Consider the following 13,320-nt stretch of genomic DNA (forward strand, 5'->3'; position numbering starts at 1 on the left):
AATTCTTCATCCTGTGCTTTTATGCTTCCCACCTTCTGGGAACAATTTGCGTACAGCCTTACAAACTGGATGAATGGACAAAAAGTCAAAAAGAGATACGTCAAAAGAATCCCAGAAGAAGAATGTAGCTGAAACGATGTGGCCAACTCCCATGTTTTCTTGTAGTTTCACTTCCTGTAGGACCAGTTTTAAAATGAAACATTTAAAATTGCACTGAAATAAATTGCCTTCCGAACCAGACAACTCTGACCACCTGCACAATGCCTTTTAGCTTCTCTATTGCTTCAAATCAGTCTCAAATGCTGATTGATTCCATGGACTAAAGTTCGCACCTGGTATCCTTTCTCCGTTTACAACCAATCTCCATTATGAGTCAGTCCTCCTGCAAGAGGTCATTTTCTTTCATCTCTCTCTCTCTCTCATAACATTTTCCCACCCGACCCAGTAATTTCTTGATACACTCCACAGTCTGAAACTCAACCAGCTTTGCTTTATATTCCCTCTGCCTTTTGTCTGAATGACCATTGTTTGGGCAACGTTCCTTTTTTTTTTTTTTTGTATTTGTTCTCCAGAGAGCCTTGGGTGTGCTGAGCACCGTCCTCCCTCAGTCCTCCGAGGCTGTTACTCATGTTGTTCAGCGAGATGTGGTGAAGACGGTGCTGCGACAGCTCAAGGTGCCCAATTGTAGACACAACCAGAGTCGGTCGGTCTCGCGGTATTGATGTCTGAAATTGAACATATTGCTTTTAAATACAGACAAGCAAGTTCAATTTATAGTACAGTAAAAGGAATGCAGTGGAACACATTTTTTACTTGACTTTTGTTTTGAAGGATTATAGACCGAGGCCACTGGGGTAAAAATAACTAACCGACATCGGCGATGGGGTTGGAAATTTGATCAATTGAACCCTGCACCTCTGCACTGTGAGGCAGACGTACTAACCAGTCGACTACCGTGCCGCCCATGATGAATTCATTTGCGCCCCGAAAAATTGAAAAATATCAAGTAAAACTAAGCCTGCATGTCTTTTTTTTGTATTGTTATTTTTTGTTGCGCTACGTGATCGCCCGATAGTACAGCGCTTCTCATTGGTCAGGACGGATATCGTCCTCTCAATTGCCTCTATCATTGACTACGCAATCAAAACAAAACAAAACAGGATATTGTAAAATATTGTGCACTTTTCCAGCGTGTGAAAAGCCACGGGAGTAAAGTTATATTTCTTCCATTATTTTCATCAAGGTTTGACTCCGACAGGGCCCACGGACTGTCAGGGTTGAACACTTGGGCAGCGAAAACAACCATCACTGTTGTCATTAATGGATGCGTGATTTGTATTTGTTTAATTAAAGACAGTGGCTTTTTTGACCAGTGATATTTTTATATGACTTGCCTTTGCTCAAATCAGGCAATCTCACCACTATTTCCTGTTTTGGTGTTCTTGGGCCCTCTGGGTTACTTTTATTCAGTTCAAAAGCATGTCTCTCAATTCAGTATTTGTCCAATAATGTGTGTTTTTTTTTTTTTTTTTTTTTGACTGGCTGCCAGCAAGCAGACTTGGCTGCCACTAAGTATGCTCTCAAGATTCTGACGGTGTGCACGGCGGCCAGCCAGTTGGCCCGCGAGGTGCTGGTGAAGTCTGACAAAAGTAAGAAATGATTGACAGAATCTCCATACTTTTCACAAGCACTCAATATATTTTAGGCTTTACCGAATATGGAAAATACAATTCTCTTCCAATTTGCTCTTCGTTGATTATTCGCCACAGAGCTGTCTGTTCTCCGGCGTTTGCTGAGCTCCAGCTCGGATGAGATGGTGACAGGAAATGCTGCCCTGTGTCTGGCCCATTGCCTGGAATTGAAGGGTATTGCAAGCAACCTGCTTGGCACTGATATTGTGCTTGAGTTGCTTCGCCATGCTGCCGGAGACGCGAAGAGGACAGCCGTGCAGCAAAATGCGGCCGTTGCACTGGGGAAGCTGTGTCAATCCGAGCCCAGGTGCGCCCTGACATCACTCGCCAAGCACATGTTGGTTTATTATCGGATACAACCGGGTCTGCAGCAGCATTACATGACAAGATCTCAACCGGATAATGGTTTTCCAACATTTCTCAGCTCAAAAGTTAGAAATATAATTCCTCTCCAGCGCACTTATTTACCAATCGACATCATGGATTGACTTAACATTGACATGACCTTTCCATAAACTAATGAAAAAGGAGGCAAAAAAAACAAACGGCCTTTGCTAAGAAATCTATTTTTTTGTTTGTTTTTTTGTTCGTCTGACCCATAATGTGTTTTGGGCACGTCATAACGCCCTCTATAGGTTACTCGCCACTGATGTTCACCTTGCTTCAGTTTGTGCCAGTCTGTAACTTTGAGAGAGGAGGAGAGAAAGAACAAAGCATAAAGAAATTCCAAACTCAATTTAACACCGAATACAGCTGCTTGTTATATTCAGTCCACAGCAGACCGTGTCAGTAACTCTCATTGACAATTATTTTCCTCGCCGATGAGACTCGATGTTGTGTAAAATCAAATTCAAGCACATGCTGGAAGCGATCGCCCTGCAGCGACACCTTAAAAAGTGTCTCTTTGTTTTAACGCCCCCACCCCCGACCAAATATCTTGACCTTTATTCATAAAAGCACACACCTTGTCACCATTCTAATTTTATTTTTCAGGCATGTGAACAAACTCCGGGAGCTACACGGCTTTGAGATCCTGCACTCCTGTATGAAGCTCATTAAATAAGGACATGAAAATGGTCATTTGATTTATTTATTTATTTATTTATTGGTACGACTTTTGAACCCTGTTCTTGACTGGCCTTGTTTTTCAAGGCCATGTGGAATGTAGCCTCATTAGCATAGAGATGCAGCGACGGTGGGGCCACTTCAGTCAGCTTTGCCATATTAGAGGTGATGAATACATCCCAAAATCACATTCCGTTATTAATGATGGTGGCTTTGATACATGAATTCCGAAAGACATTTGTCCCAAATACTTCAGCAGCCTAGCAACATGAATGAATGATACTCGCTAAGCTAAAGTAACACCCAGTCTGAATAATATGCCCCTTCCCTTAAAACGCTTAAATATATTTATTTAAAAAAAAAATATTGTGGTTATCTTTAATATTCTGTGGATGATCTATCGTTTTGACAGTTATGTCCAATCTATATTATGAATTATTGATTCCTTGGCTGCTTTTTATTCCTGTATTTGAGTGGCGTAGATGTCAAATGTATTTAAATGATACAAGTGCATTGAAAAGTGAGGACTTCGTTAAGAACAGGCTGAAAAAAAAAAACGTATCGGCTCAGATTGAAAAGGGAACTATTTAAATAGTGAACAAACCCTCAGGGGGAAGGTCAGAGCTAGAACTTGGAAAAAATGATGTTTGCACACCCTACTATGTGTTTGGACAACTGTTCTGTGGATAAATATGAGCATTTTTTTCCCCTTCCTCTTAACGGGGACATTGCGAACATCAGATGAATATGTTGGATGTGGAATGAGGTCGTCCTGTAGCAATATCTGTAAAACACGTTATTTTGGAAAAATGAAAACGGGGGAAAACATTTTTCCTATTTGTTCAATTATTTGTATTCTATTTAGTTCATTTTTAAGGTAACCTAACAGATGCAATTTGATTTATCCTTTTTATATTTAACCAATGTAGCGTATCGTGATGCCCCGGACCAGCCTGTAAATACATCGTCCGTTCGGGGAAAAATGAACATATTTGCCCCAAATTCCTCATGGCCTCTTCGCCTCAATTCACAAATTTACTCACTCAGTCTGAAATCTGGGTTTGTACGCTTGAACACGTAGCTGACATATTTGAAAGGAGCCATGGCTTACTTAATGTGATTCCTAATGTGTGGGTGTTGGAGTGTGTCTATTTGATTTTTTCGCCATTTATCCTGACGGACATTTGTGGGGTTTGAGTGAATCCCAAAGGCGGGTTTGAAAGTTAGTTCTTGGACACCGAATCCCTCATGCATGCTTTCATGGTACTGTACTTTCTTGGTGCTTTGTGGCAAATAAGTATCCACTTATGCAAAATGTTCTGGTAAAATGAACGGAGAAATATAAAATATTCAGCGTTGCAAAGGAGCGTATCCCAACCCCCTTATTACGTGAGGGGTTTAGAGATTTGCCCGAAGACATTTGTCCAGATAAAGGATTTTCTACATGAAAGTGTGAAACCCCTGATAGTAGCCTCTATTCTTTGACAGAATGTCATGACTTTCTTAATTTGATTCCTAATGTGTGGCTGTTGGAGTGTGTCTATTTGACTTTTTCGCCATTTATCCTGACGGACATTTGTGGGGTTTGAGTGAATCCCAAAGGCGGGTTTGAAAGTTAGTTCTTGGACACCGAATCCCTCATGCATGCTTTCATGGTACTGTACTTTCTTGGTGCTTTGTGGCAAATAAGTATCCACTTATGCAAAATGTTCTGGTAAAATGAACGGAGAAATATAAAATATTCAGCGTTGCAAAGGAGCGTATCCCAACCCCCTTATTACGTGAGGGGTTTAGAGATTTGCCCGAAGACATTTGTCCAGATAAAGGATTTTCTACATGAAAGTGTGAAACCCCTGATAGTAGCCTCTATTCTTCGACAGAAATATCTCTGATAATCACCCGAGTCCATAGTTCATACATGTGCAAAATGACCTTATTCATGTCCTGGTGTATGTGTCAGCATAATAATAGTTTCTTTTCCATTCACTACTGCGCAGCACATTGTGACCCAGAAAACTAATAATTCTTGATTTTAAAAAGGGGATAAGTTAGTTCTTGGACACCGAATCACTCATACATGTTTTCATGGTACTGTACTTTCTTGGTGCTTTGTGGCAAATAAGTATCGATTTATGCAAAATGTTCTGGTAAAATGAACAAAGAAATATAAAATATTCAGAGTTGCAAAGGAGCGTATCCCAACCCTTTATTATGTGAGGGGTTTGCCCGAAGACATTTGTCCAGATAAAGGATTTTCTACATGAAAGTGTCAAACCCCTGATAGTAGCCTCTATTCTTTGACAGAAATATCTCTGATAATCACCCGAGTCCATAGTTCATACATGTGCAAAATGACCTTATTCATGTCCTGGTGCATGTGTCAGCATAATAATAATTTCTTTTCCATTCACTACTGCGCAGCACATTATGGTCCAGAAAACTAATAATTCTTGATTTTAAAAAGGGGAGCTGTTGGGGAAAACAATAGGACCACTGAGAGAGGAAAACCGATATGGAGAAAATTGAAGCACAAAGACAAGGCAAACGATTTATGCAAAATGTTCTGGTAAAATGAACAAAGAAATATAAAATATTCAGAGTTGCAAAGGAGCGTATCCCAACCCTTTATTATGTGAGGGGTTTGCCCGAAGACATTTGTCCAGATAAAGGATTTTCTACATGAAAGTGTCAACCCCCTGATAGTAGCCTCTATTCTTTGACAGAAATATCTCTGATAATCACCCGAGTCCATAGTTCATACATGTGCAAAATGACCTTATTCATGTCCTGGTGCATGTGTCAGCATAATAATAATTTCTTTTCCATTCACTACTGCGCAGCACATTATGGTCCAGAAAACTAATAATTCTTGATTTTAAAAAGGGGAGCTGTTGGGGAAAACAATAGGACCACTGAGAGAGGAAATCCAATATGGAGAAAATTGAAGCACAAAGACAAGGCAAACCAGAAAAACAGAAAAGGCACCTGCGTGTGATTTATGACCTGAATGATTTCTCCAGGTGCCCGTGACTATAACTCAGGGGTGCCCAAACGTTTTTGGACCGAAGATCTACTTTTAGAGCAACTAACTTGAGCCGTTACCCGCCTGATGAGCAACAGCCATAACAGCCCCAAACACGAAGGAAACAAAAAGTCTGTACAAGAGTTTGTGAGTTTGTGAAAAGGAAATCACCGCCCCCCCACTTGCGACTCGTCGCGGGCTACCGGTCGATAGCGATCAACTGGTTGGGCAACCCTGCTCTAACTGATGGAAACACATGTGTCAGCATAATAATAATTTCTTTTCCATTCACTACTGCGCAGCACATTATGGTCCAGAAAACTAATAATTCTTGATTTTAAAAAGGGGAGCTGTTGGGGAAAACAATAGGACCACTGAGAGAGGAAATCCAATATGGAGAAAATTGAAGCACAAAGACAAGGCAAACCAGAAAAACAGAAAAGGCACCTGCGTGTGATTTATGACCTGAATGATTTCTCCAGGTGCCCGTGACTATAACTCAGGGGTGCCCAAACGTTTTTGGACCGAAGATCTACTTTTAGAGCAACTAACTTGAGCCGTTACCCGCCTGATGAGCAACAGCCATAACAGCCCCAAACACGAAGGAAACAAAAAGTTGATACAAGAGTTTGTGAAAAGGAAATCACTGCCCCCCCACTTGCGACTCGTCGCGGGCTACCGGTCGATAGCGATCAACTGGTTGGGCAACCCTGCTCTAACTGATGGAAACAAGACTGAATTCACTACTTTCACCGAATCTGTCTTATTAAAGTGCCATTATTACCAGAAAGCCCAAAGTAAGATGGATAAATAGTCTCCATATGCTAATCAGCCTCCATATGTTTTGGTGGTAAACTACTTTATGAACTGTGATTGGTTGTTGATCAGTTCAGAGTGTGCGCTGCTTCTTGCCCAAAGACAGCTGCGATTGACTGCGGCACGTACGAAGAATGGATGGATGGACTACCTAGACCATTGTGAATTACCTAATTTCTCTGGACAATTTCATTTACATGAAATACGGAAGAGCAGTAAATGGTCATCAAGGACAAGATTGTACTGTACAAGAGTTTGTGAGTTTGTGAAAAGGAAATCACCGCCCCCCCACTTGCGACTCGTCGCGGGCTATCGGTCGACAGCGATCGACTGGTTGGGCAACCCTGCTCTAACTGATGGAAACAACACTGAATTCACTACTTTCACCGTATCTGTTTTATTAAAGTGCCATTATTACCAGAAAGCCCAAAGTAAGATGGATAAATAGTCATAGTCACCAGCCTCTATATGTTTTAGTGGTAAACTACTTTCTGAACTGTGATTAGCTGTTGCCCAAAGACAGCTGCGATTGACTGCGGCACGTACGAAGAATGGATGGATGGACTACCTAGACCATTGTGAATTACCTAATTTCTCTGGACAATTTCATTTACCGTACATGAAATACAGAAGAGCAGTAAATGGTCATCAAGGACAAGATTGTAACCAGCGCAGTGAGAAAAAAAAATCGCGCAACCAGTCATTAGCTCACACCTTTATATACATGATCTTTACATACACTGGTTTTGTATCATACTTTCAAAGGCAAATTAATTTCATTGCTCACGGCAAGGACAGAGACAAGAAGTCCCATATCCGGTTCTACATTTATCATTACATGTCCTTTCTTTGCCATCACCGGTTTCAGTGATGCCAAAAGAAAAGCTGCCTGTAGATTTAACCCTTTTGATGAAGCAGTGAGCTGAAATTTTGTGAGATTTGCTGTAGTTTTGTGTGATGCCTATCATGACCTGCTAACTTTTGTTTCCCCAAATAGTTTTGGTCATATTTCAGTTTCAGGACTAAGTCGTTTTTTACTTACTATAAGACGTAAAATATGAGTGCAGCCTGCGTTCACAAAAGAAATCTTTGTGGCACTTTTGTACCCAATGTTTGCAATAAGTCCCATATTCGGTTCTACATTTATCATTACATGTCCTTTCTTTCCCATCACCGGTTTCGGTGATGCCAAAAGAAAAGCTGCCTGTAGATTTAACCTTTTTGATGAAGCAGTGAGCTGCTAACTTTTATTTCCCAAATAGTTTTGGTCAGATATCAGTTTCAGGACTAAGTCGGTTTTTACTTACTATAAGAGGCAAAATATGAGTGCAGCCTGCGTTCACAAAAGAAATCCTTGTGGCACTTTTGTACCCAATGTTTCCTTTTGGGATGAAGTCATTTTATTCTGAATTGGTGTAGAAAAGATTGCCCTTGAGGAGAAACATGAGGGATATTTTGTTCATGTGTTGCATTTGCAGTCGCGGCTGAAAGATATTTCACAAGGTTACCGCAGTAACAAATAAGATATCTAAAAACACAATGCCAGCAGATAATAAACATTAAAACTGTCTGCCAAGTGACACCATCTGCAAGGCATTTTGTTGCATTGGGCATCGTGTAAACTGATGAGCGGATGCCAGACCATCAAAACCCATTCTTGGTATGCATATCTGACTCCACCAACTATTGTGACTAATGTGCTTCCAGAGTCTTCAATCCTCAAATTTCCCCAACATTGAATAGTCAATTAAACTGATCGGTAGATTCACATTGAAATAACAATTCCAATAGATCTCAATGAAATGATCATAAACCTTTAAATGGCTGATGAATGCCATCTCTGAATCCAAAGGTTCATTTGTGCACATACACAGAAATGGTCCTCAGCCTACAAGCTAATGAGGATAACAAAACCATTATCGCTACATAACTGCAGGCGGAGTGTATATCGTTGCAGTTACTAATGACGACGGTCTTTAAACAATGATGAAAAGAGCCTTTTAAACCAGAGACGCAATGAGTACCAATCAGTTTGCGTGCGATCCATCTTCCACTTTGACAGAACTGAGGATTTAAAGCAAGGAAACAACTTGACCAAGTTCAGTGTAATCCAGTTGATGGATGGGAAGAGGTCAATTCCTCCATCCCCAAACCTCATTATTGGGTTTACGTCACGAGTCCCTTCAAGAACGAGAAGATATATTGTGATGGGAGAGATAAGTCACGAAAAGATTACAGTGCAGGAGGCATACATTTTTCCTTGGTGAATGCATGGCACAAGTGAGATACTCTAGCCACTTGAAACAAAAGACAAAAGACATGCTGTGTCTGGAATACAAAACGGAACCGGTCACTGCAATCAAAAAGCATTTTCTGACCAGAGGAACCCATGTTGACTTTGGAGCTCTGGGAGTCTTCTGTAAAGTAAGACACCTTGCAAGACCGGAATATTTAGACCAGACAAAAGGTTTTCTGTCACGCACATAGTTCAATTTCTCCTGTCCAAATCAGTTGATATTTCATAGACCAGGTAAGCCTTATGCCTGATTGTTTGTGTTCACTCGGTAGAGATTTCCCATAAGCAAAGTTGAAACGCAAGGGAGACCCAAAAGCTCTGGAATGAGCAGGTTAGTCTTGCTCACACCCTTCGTATATTTAAATCCTGTTTAAAAACACATTTGTGCTCCCCGGCATTCTCACACCCGATATGAGTTTGTCGTGTGTGGTTTTCCATCCATTCATCTTCTAACCCACTTATCTTCACGAGGGTCGCGGGCGTGCTGGAGCCTATCCTAGCTGTCTTCGAGCAGTAGGCGGGGGACACCTTGAACTGGTTGACATCCTGAACTGGTTGCCAGCCAATCGCAGGGCACACAGAGATGAACAACCAGCCACACTCACACTCACACCTCGGGACAATTTAGAGTGTTCAATCAACCTGCCGTGCATGATTTTGGAATGTGGGAGGAAACAGGAAACTGGAGTACCCGGAGAAAACCCACGCAGGCACGGGGAGAACATGTAAACTCCACACTGGAAGGCTAGAGCCGGAATTGAACCCTGCACCTCTGCACTATGAGGCAGATGTACTCACCAGTTGATCACCGTGCTGCATTTGTGGTTTTATTTATTTGATCTTTATCATTTTACTTCATATTTTTATTTTGTGATGTTGTTGTCTTTTTGTACAGAGTGTTTTTGTGTTCTGACTATATTTTATTATCAATGTAATATTTTATGACTGCATTTACTGATATACAGCACACTTTGGTCAGCTCTGTTGTTTTTAAGTGTACTTTACTAATAAATTGTTTGATCGGATTGGATGGATGGGGAAAAAAAATCCTAAACCATGTCACAATGAACCAGAGATGAGGTCACCGTCTTGCCATTTTTATCTCAAAAATGGAAAGAATTGAAAAACCCACAAACATGCCCCAATCCACACCAAAACTCAATTCTTTAATTCTACGTCCGCGTTCTGCCACGCCACAAAGCTGTGGGTAGTCTTTTTTTTTTCCTTACACAATTCTGCCAACTACCGCAACAGCTTGCACTGAAAACTTGCAATTCAGAGTGTTCAATCAACCTGCCGTGCATGATTTTGGAATGTGGGAGGAAACCGGCGTACCCGGAGAAAACCCACGCAGGCATGGGGAGAACATGTAAACTCCACACAGGAAGGCTGGAGCCGGAATTGAACCCTGCACCTCTGCACTATGAAGCAGACGTACTCACCAGTTGATCACCGTGCTGCATTTGTGGTTTTATTTATTTGATCTTTATCATTTTACTTCATATTTTTATTTTGTGACGTTGTTGTCTTTTTGTACAGTGTTTTTGTGTTCTGACTATATTTTATTATCAATGTAATATTTTATGACTGCATTTACTGATGTACAGCACACTTTGGTCAGCTCTGTTGTTTTTAAGTGTGCTTTACTAATAAATTGTTTGATCGGATTGGATGGGTGGGAAAAAAATCCTAAACCATGTCACAATGAACCAGAGGTGAGGTCACCGTCTTACCATTTTTATCTCAAAAATTGAAAGAATTGAAAAACCCACAAACATGCCCCAATCCACACCAAAACTCAATTCTTTGATTCTACGTCCGCGTTCTGCCACGCCACAAAGCTGTGGGTAGTCTTTTTTTCCTTACACAATTCTGCCAACTACCGCAACAGCTTGCAATGAAAACTTGAAGGTATAAGAAAAGCTCTCAGAGGTCTCGTGCTTTTGGATACTGAAACACAAGAAACAGCAAATGAGGACATGAAACACTGCCGGCAAACTAGGGGGCAGAATGTGACCTGCACTACTAATTCGATAAATCTAAACAAAAGGTATGTTATTTCTTTCTGAATCTGTTTGATTTAATGATTGAACCACTGCTCCAAGGAGCAGCCATCTGGATAAAGCAGTGCAGAACTGATAAAAGGCTCTTTCATCCCTGTACTCCGATACCGAAACCCAAACACATCAAGATAGACAAATCTCTTCACAGTTCCCCACAGGCCTGGCTGTTCCTGCCAGCAAAGTTACACCTTGACTTGCAAAACAAAACAAACAAACAAAAATTAATTCCAATAATGAGCTCTTGAAGTGATTCAGTCGCGCGTTCATGAAAGCTTGAAGCCCGCAATTTCACCACATTAGGGCGACTAAATCAGTTCTTGGAATTGAATGCCATGAGTCATAATTTGTCACCCACTGCCTCCAAAGTGGCAATCATATGCATGTACAGAGTGCTCAAAAGGAAAGGTAAATACTTCTCACTGTGTAATGTATTCATGATCGGATCACACCGGGAATTCTTCTCAAAGATCAAGTGGCACGTCTCATACCAGGCGGGTTGTATTTAAATCTGAGGTCAAAGAGCCGCTGACTTCAAGCGGTATTCAAATTGTTTATTCCGCAAAATCCTTTGAGTAACTTCACAGATGTACTTTGACTCATCATCCAGGTCTGCCACAGTCCAAGGGCAGACTGTCCCTAAGGTTCGTCGGTTCATGATTTCAGGTTAGTGATGCTCATTCGTTGTCAACATATTAATGTGCCACGTGCCCCTATTGATGGGACTATGATGGTCCCTTGCCACTTCGCGCTTCAAGTTCTGCAGCTTCAGTGTTGCGTGTTTTTTTCCCCAAAATAGTTCACCCATAGACACGCATATTGTGGAAAGACGTGTTGTTTCATGTTTTTGCGAGAGAGGTTTCCCTGCATGCAGAACAAAGAGCTGAGGTGACTCAGAAGCTTTGCACATGTCCACTCAAAAAAGGCGCATGATTGGAAAGAACGAGTGGCACGTCTCATACCAGACGGGTTGTATTTAAATCTGAGGTCAAAGAGCCGCTGACTTCAAGCAGTATTCAAATTGTTTATTCCGAAAAATCCTTTGAGTGACTTCACAGACGTACTTTGACTCATCATCCAGGTCTGCCACAGTACAAGGGCAGACTGTCCCTAAGGTTCGTCGGTTCATGATTTCAGGTTAGTGATGCTCATTCGTTGTCAACAAATAATGTGCTAGGTGCCCCTATTGATGGGAATACGGTGGTCCCTTGCCACTTCGCGCTTCAAGTTCTGCAGCTTCAGTGTTGCGTGTTTTTTTTCCCCAAAATAGTTCACCCATAGACACGCATGTTGTGGAAAGACGTGTTGTTTCATGTTGTGCGAGAGAGGTTTCCCTGCATGCAGAACAAAGAGCTGACGTGACTCAGAAGCTTTGCACATGTCCACTCAAAAAAGGCACATGATTGGCTCCCGGCGCGACATCGACTAATGAGAGCACGAGTGGATTTATCCCATGAGCTGATTGGCTGCGCATCATCGCCAATCTGTTGACTCCGTCAACGCTTCCAGTAGAAGAGTCTCGAGAAAACCAAAAGCCTAGGTGTTGAGGGAGAGCCTCCTTGTACGCCACCAACACAAGACTCTTCAACTTTCTCAGAAAACAACGTTGATGAATATTCATTACTGTATAAGGTTTTACAATTAAAAATTGAATACGTGTACTGTTGTAATTTTTGTAGTGTAAATACTGTTGACATATATTAAACATGCTGGTACCTGTGATGTTTCTTGCTTGCAATAACATCAATGATCAGACAGCGAATGACATTGTGGACAGCGGCTCTTCCATCCAGCTTCCTCCCGCAACATGATTGGCTCCCGGCGCGACATCGACTAATGAGAGCACGAGTGGATTTATCCCATGAGCTGATTGGCTGCGCATCATCGCCAATCTGTTGACTCCGTCAACGCTTCCAGTAGAAGAGTCTCGAGAAAACCAAAAGCCTAGGTGTTGAGGGAGAGCCTCCTTGTACGCCACCAACACAAGACTCTTCACCTTTCTCAGAAAACAACGTTGATGAATGTTCATTACTGTATAAGGTTTTATAATTAAAAAATATGTGTACTGTTGTAATTTTTGTAGTGTAAATACTGTTGACATATATTAAACATGCTGGATGTTTCTTGCTTGCAATAACATCAACAATCAAGCAGACAATGAGATCGTGGACAGCGGCTCTTCCATCCAGCTTCCTCCCGCATGTACATACATATAACTGGTCTGTTGTCAACTGCCTGTACTTTGAGACCTTCATCAACAGGGTGCTTACATACTGTGGAGCAGCTATGAGATCCCAGTTCACATTCAACTGAATAAAAACATTGCATCCATATACCGGTACACAAGCATGAAAATTCCTATGGGGAGCA

At 41.5% G+C, this 13,320-nt stretch overlaps 1 protein-coding gene across 1 annotated transcript in view; it reads left to right on the forward strand.

The window, feature by feature from the left end:
- The window catches only part of ttc12 (tetratricopeptide repeat domain 12), a 25,271-nt gene extending 22,010 nt beyond the window's left edge, over positions 1 to 3,261 (forward strand). The window contains exons 14-17 of the mRNA XM_019887578.1: positions 573 to 674; positions 1,550 to 1,649; positions 1,770 to 1,998; positions 2,685 to 3,261. Of these exons, the coding sequence (XP_019743137.1) occupies positions 573 to 674; positions 1,550 to 1,649; positions 1,770 to 1,998; positions 2,685 to 2,754 (501 nt within the window). The 3' untranslated portion in view covers positions 2,755 to 3,261. The remainder of the gene's footprint in view (positions 1 to 572; positions 675 to 1,549; positions 1,650 to 1,769; positions 1,999 to 2,684) is intronic.
- Positions 3,262 to 13,320: the final 10,059 nt, after the last annotated feature.

Source organism: Hippocampus comes, unplaced genomic scaffold, assembly GCF_001891065.2.
Source record: "Hippocampus comes isolate QL1 unplaced genomic scaffold, H_comes_QL1_v1.1 scaffold6, whole genome shotgun sequence".
NCBI classification, from domain to species: domain Eukaryota; kingdom Metazoa; phylum Chordata; class Actinopteri; order Syngnathiformes; family Syngnathidae; genus Hippocampus; species Hippocampus comes.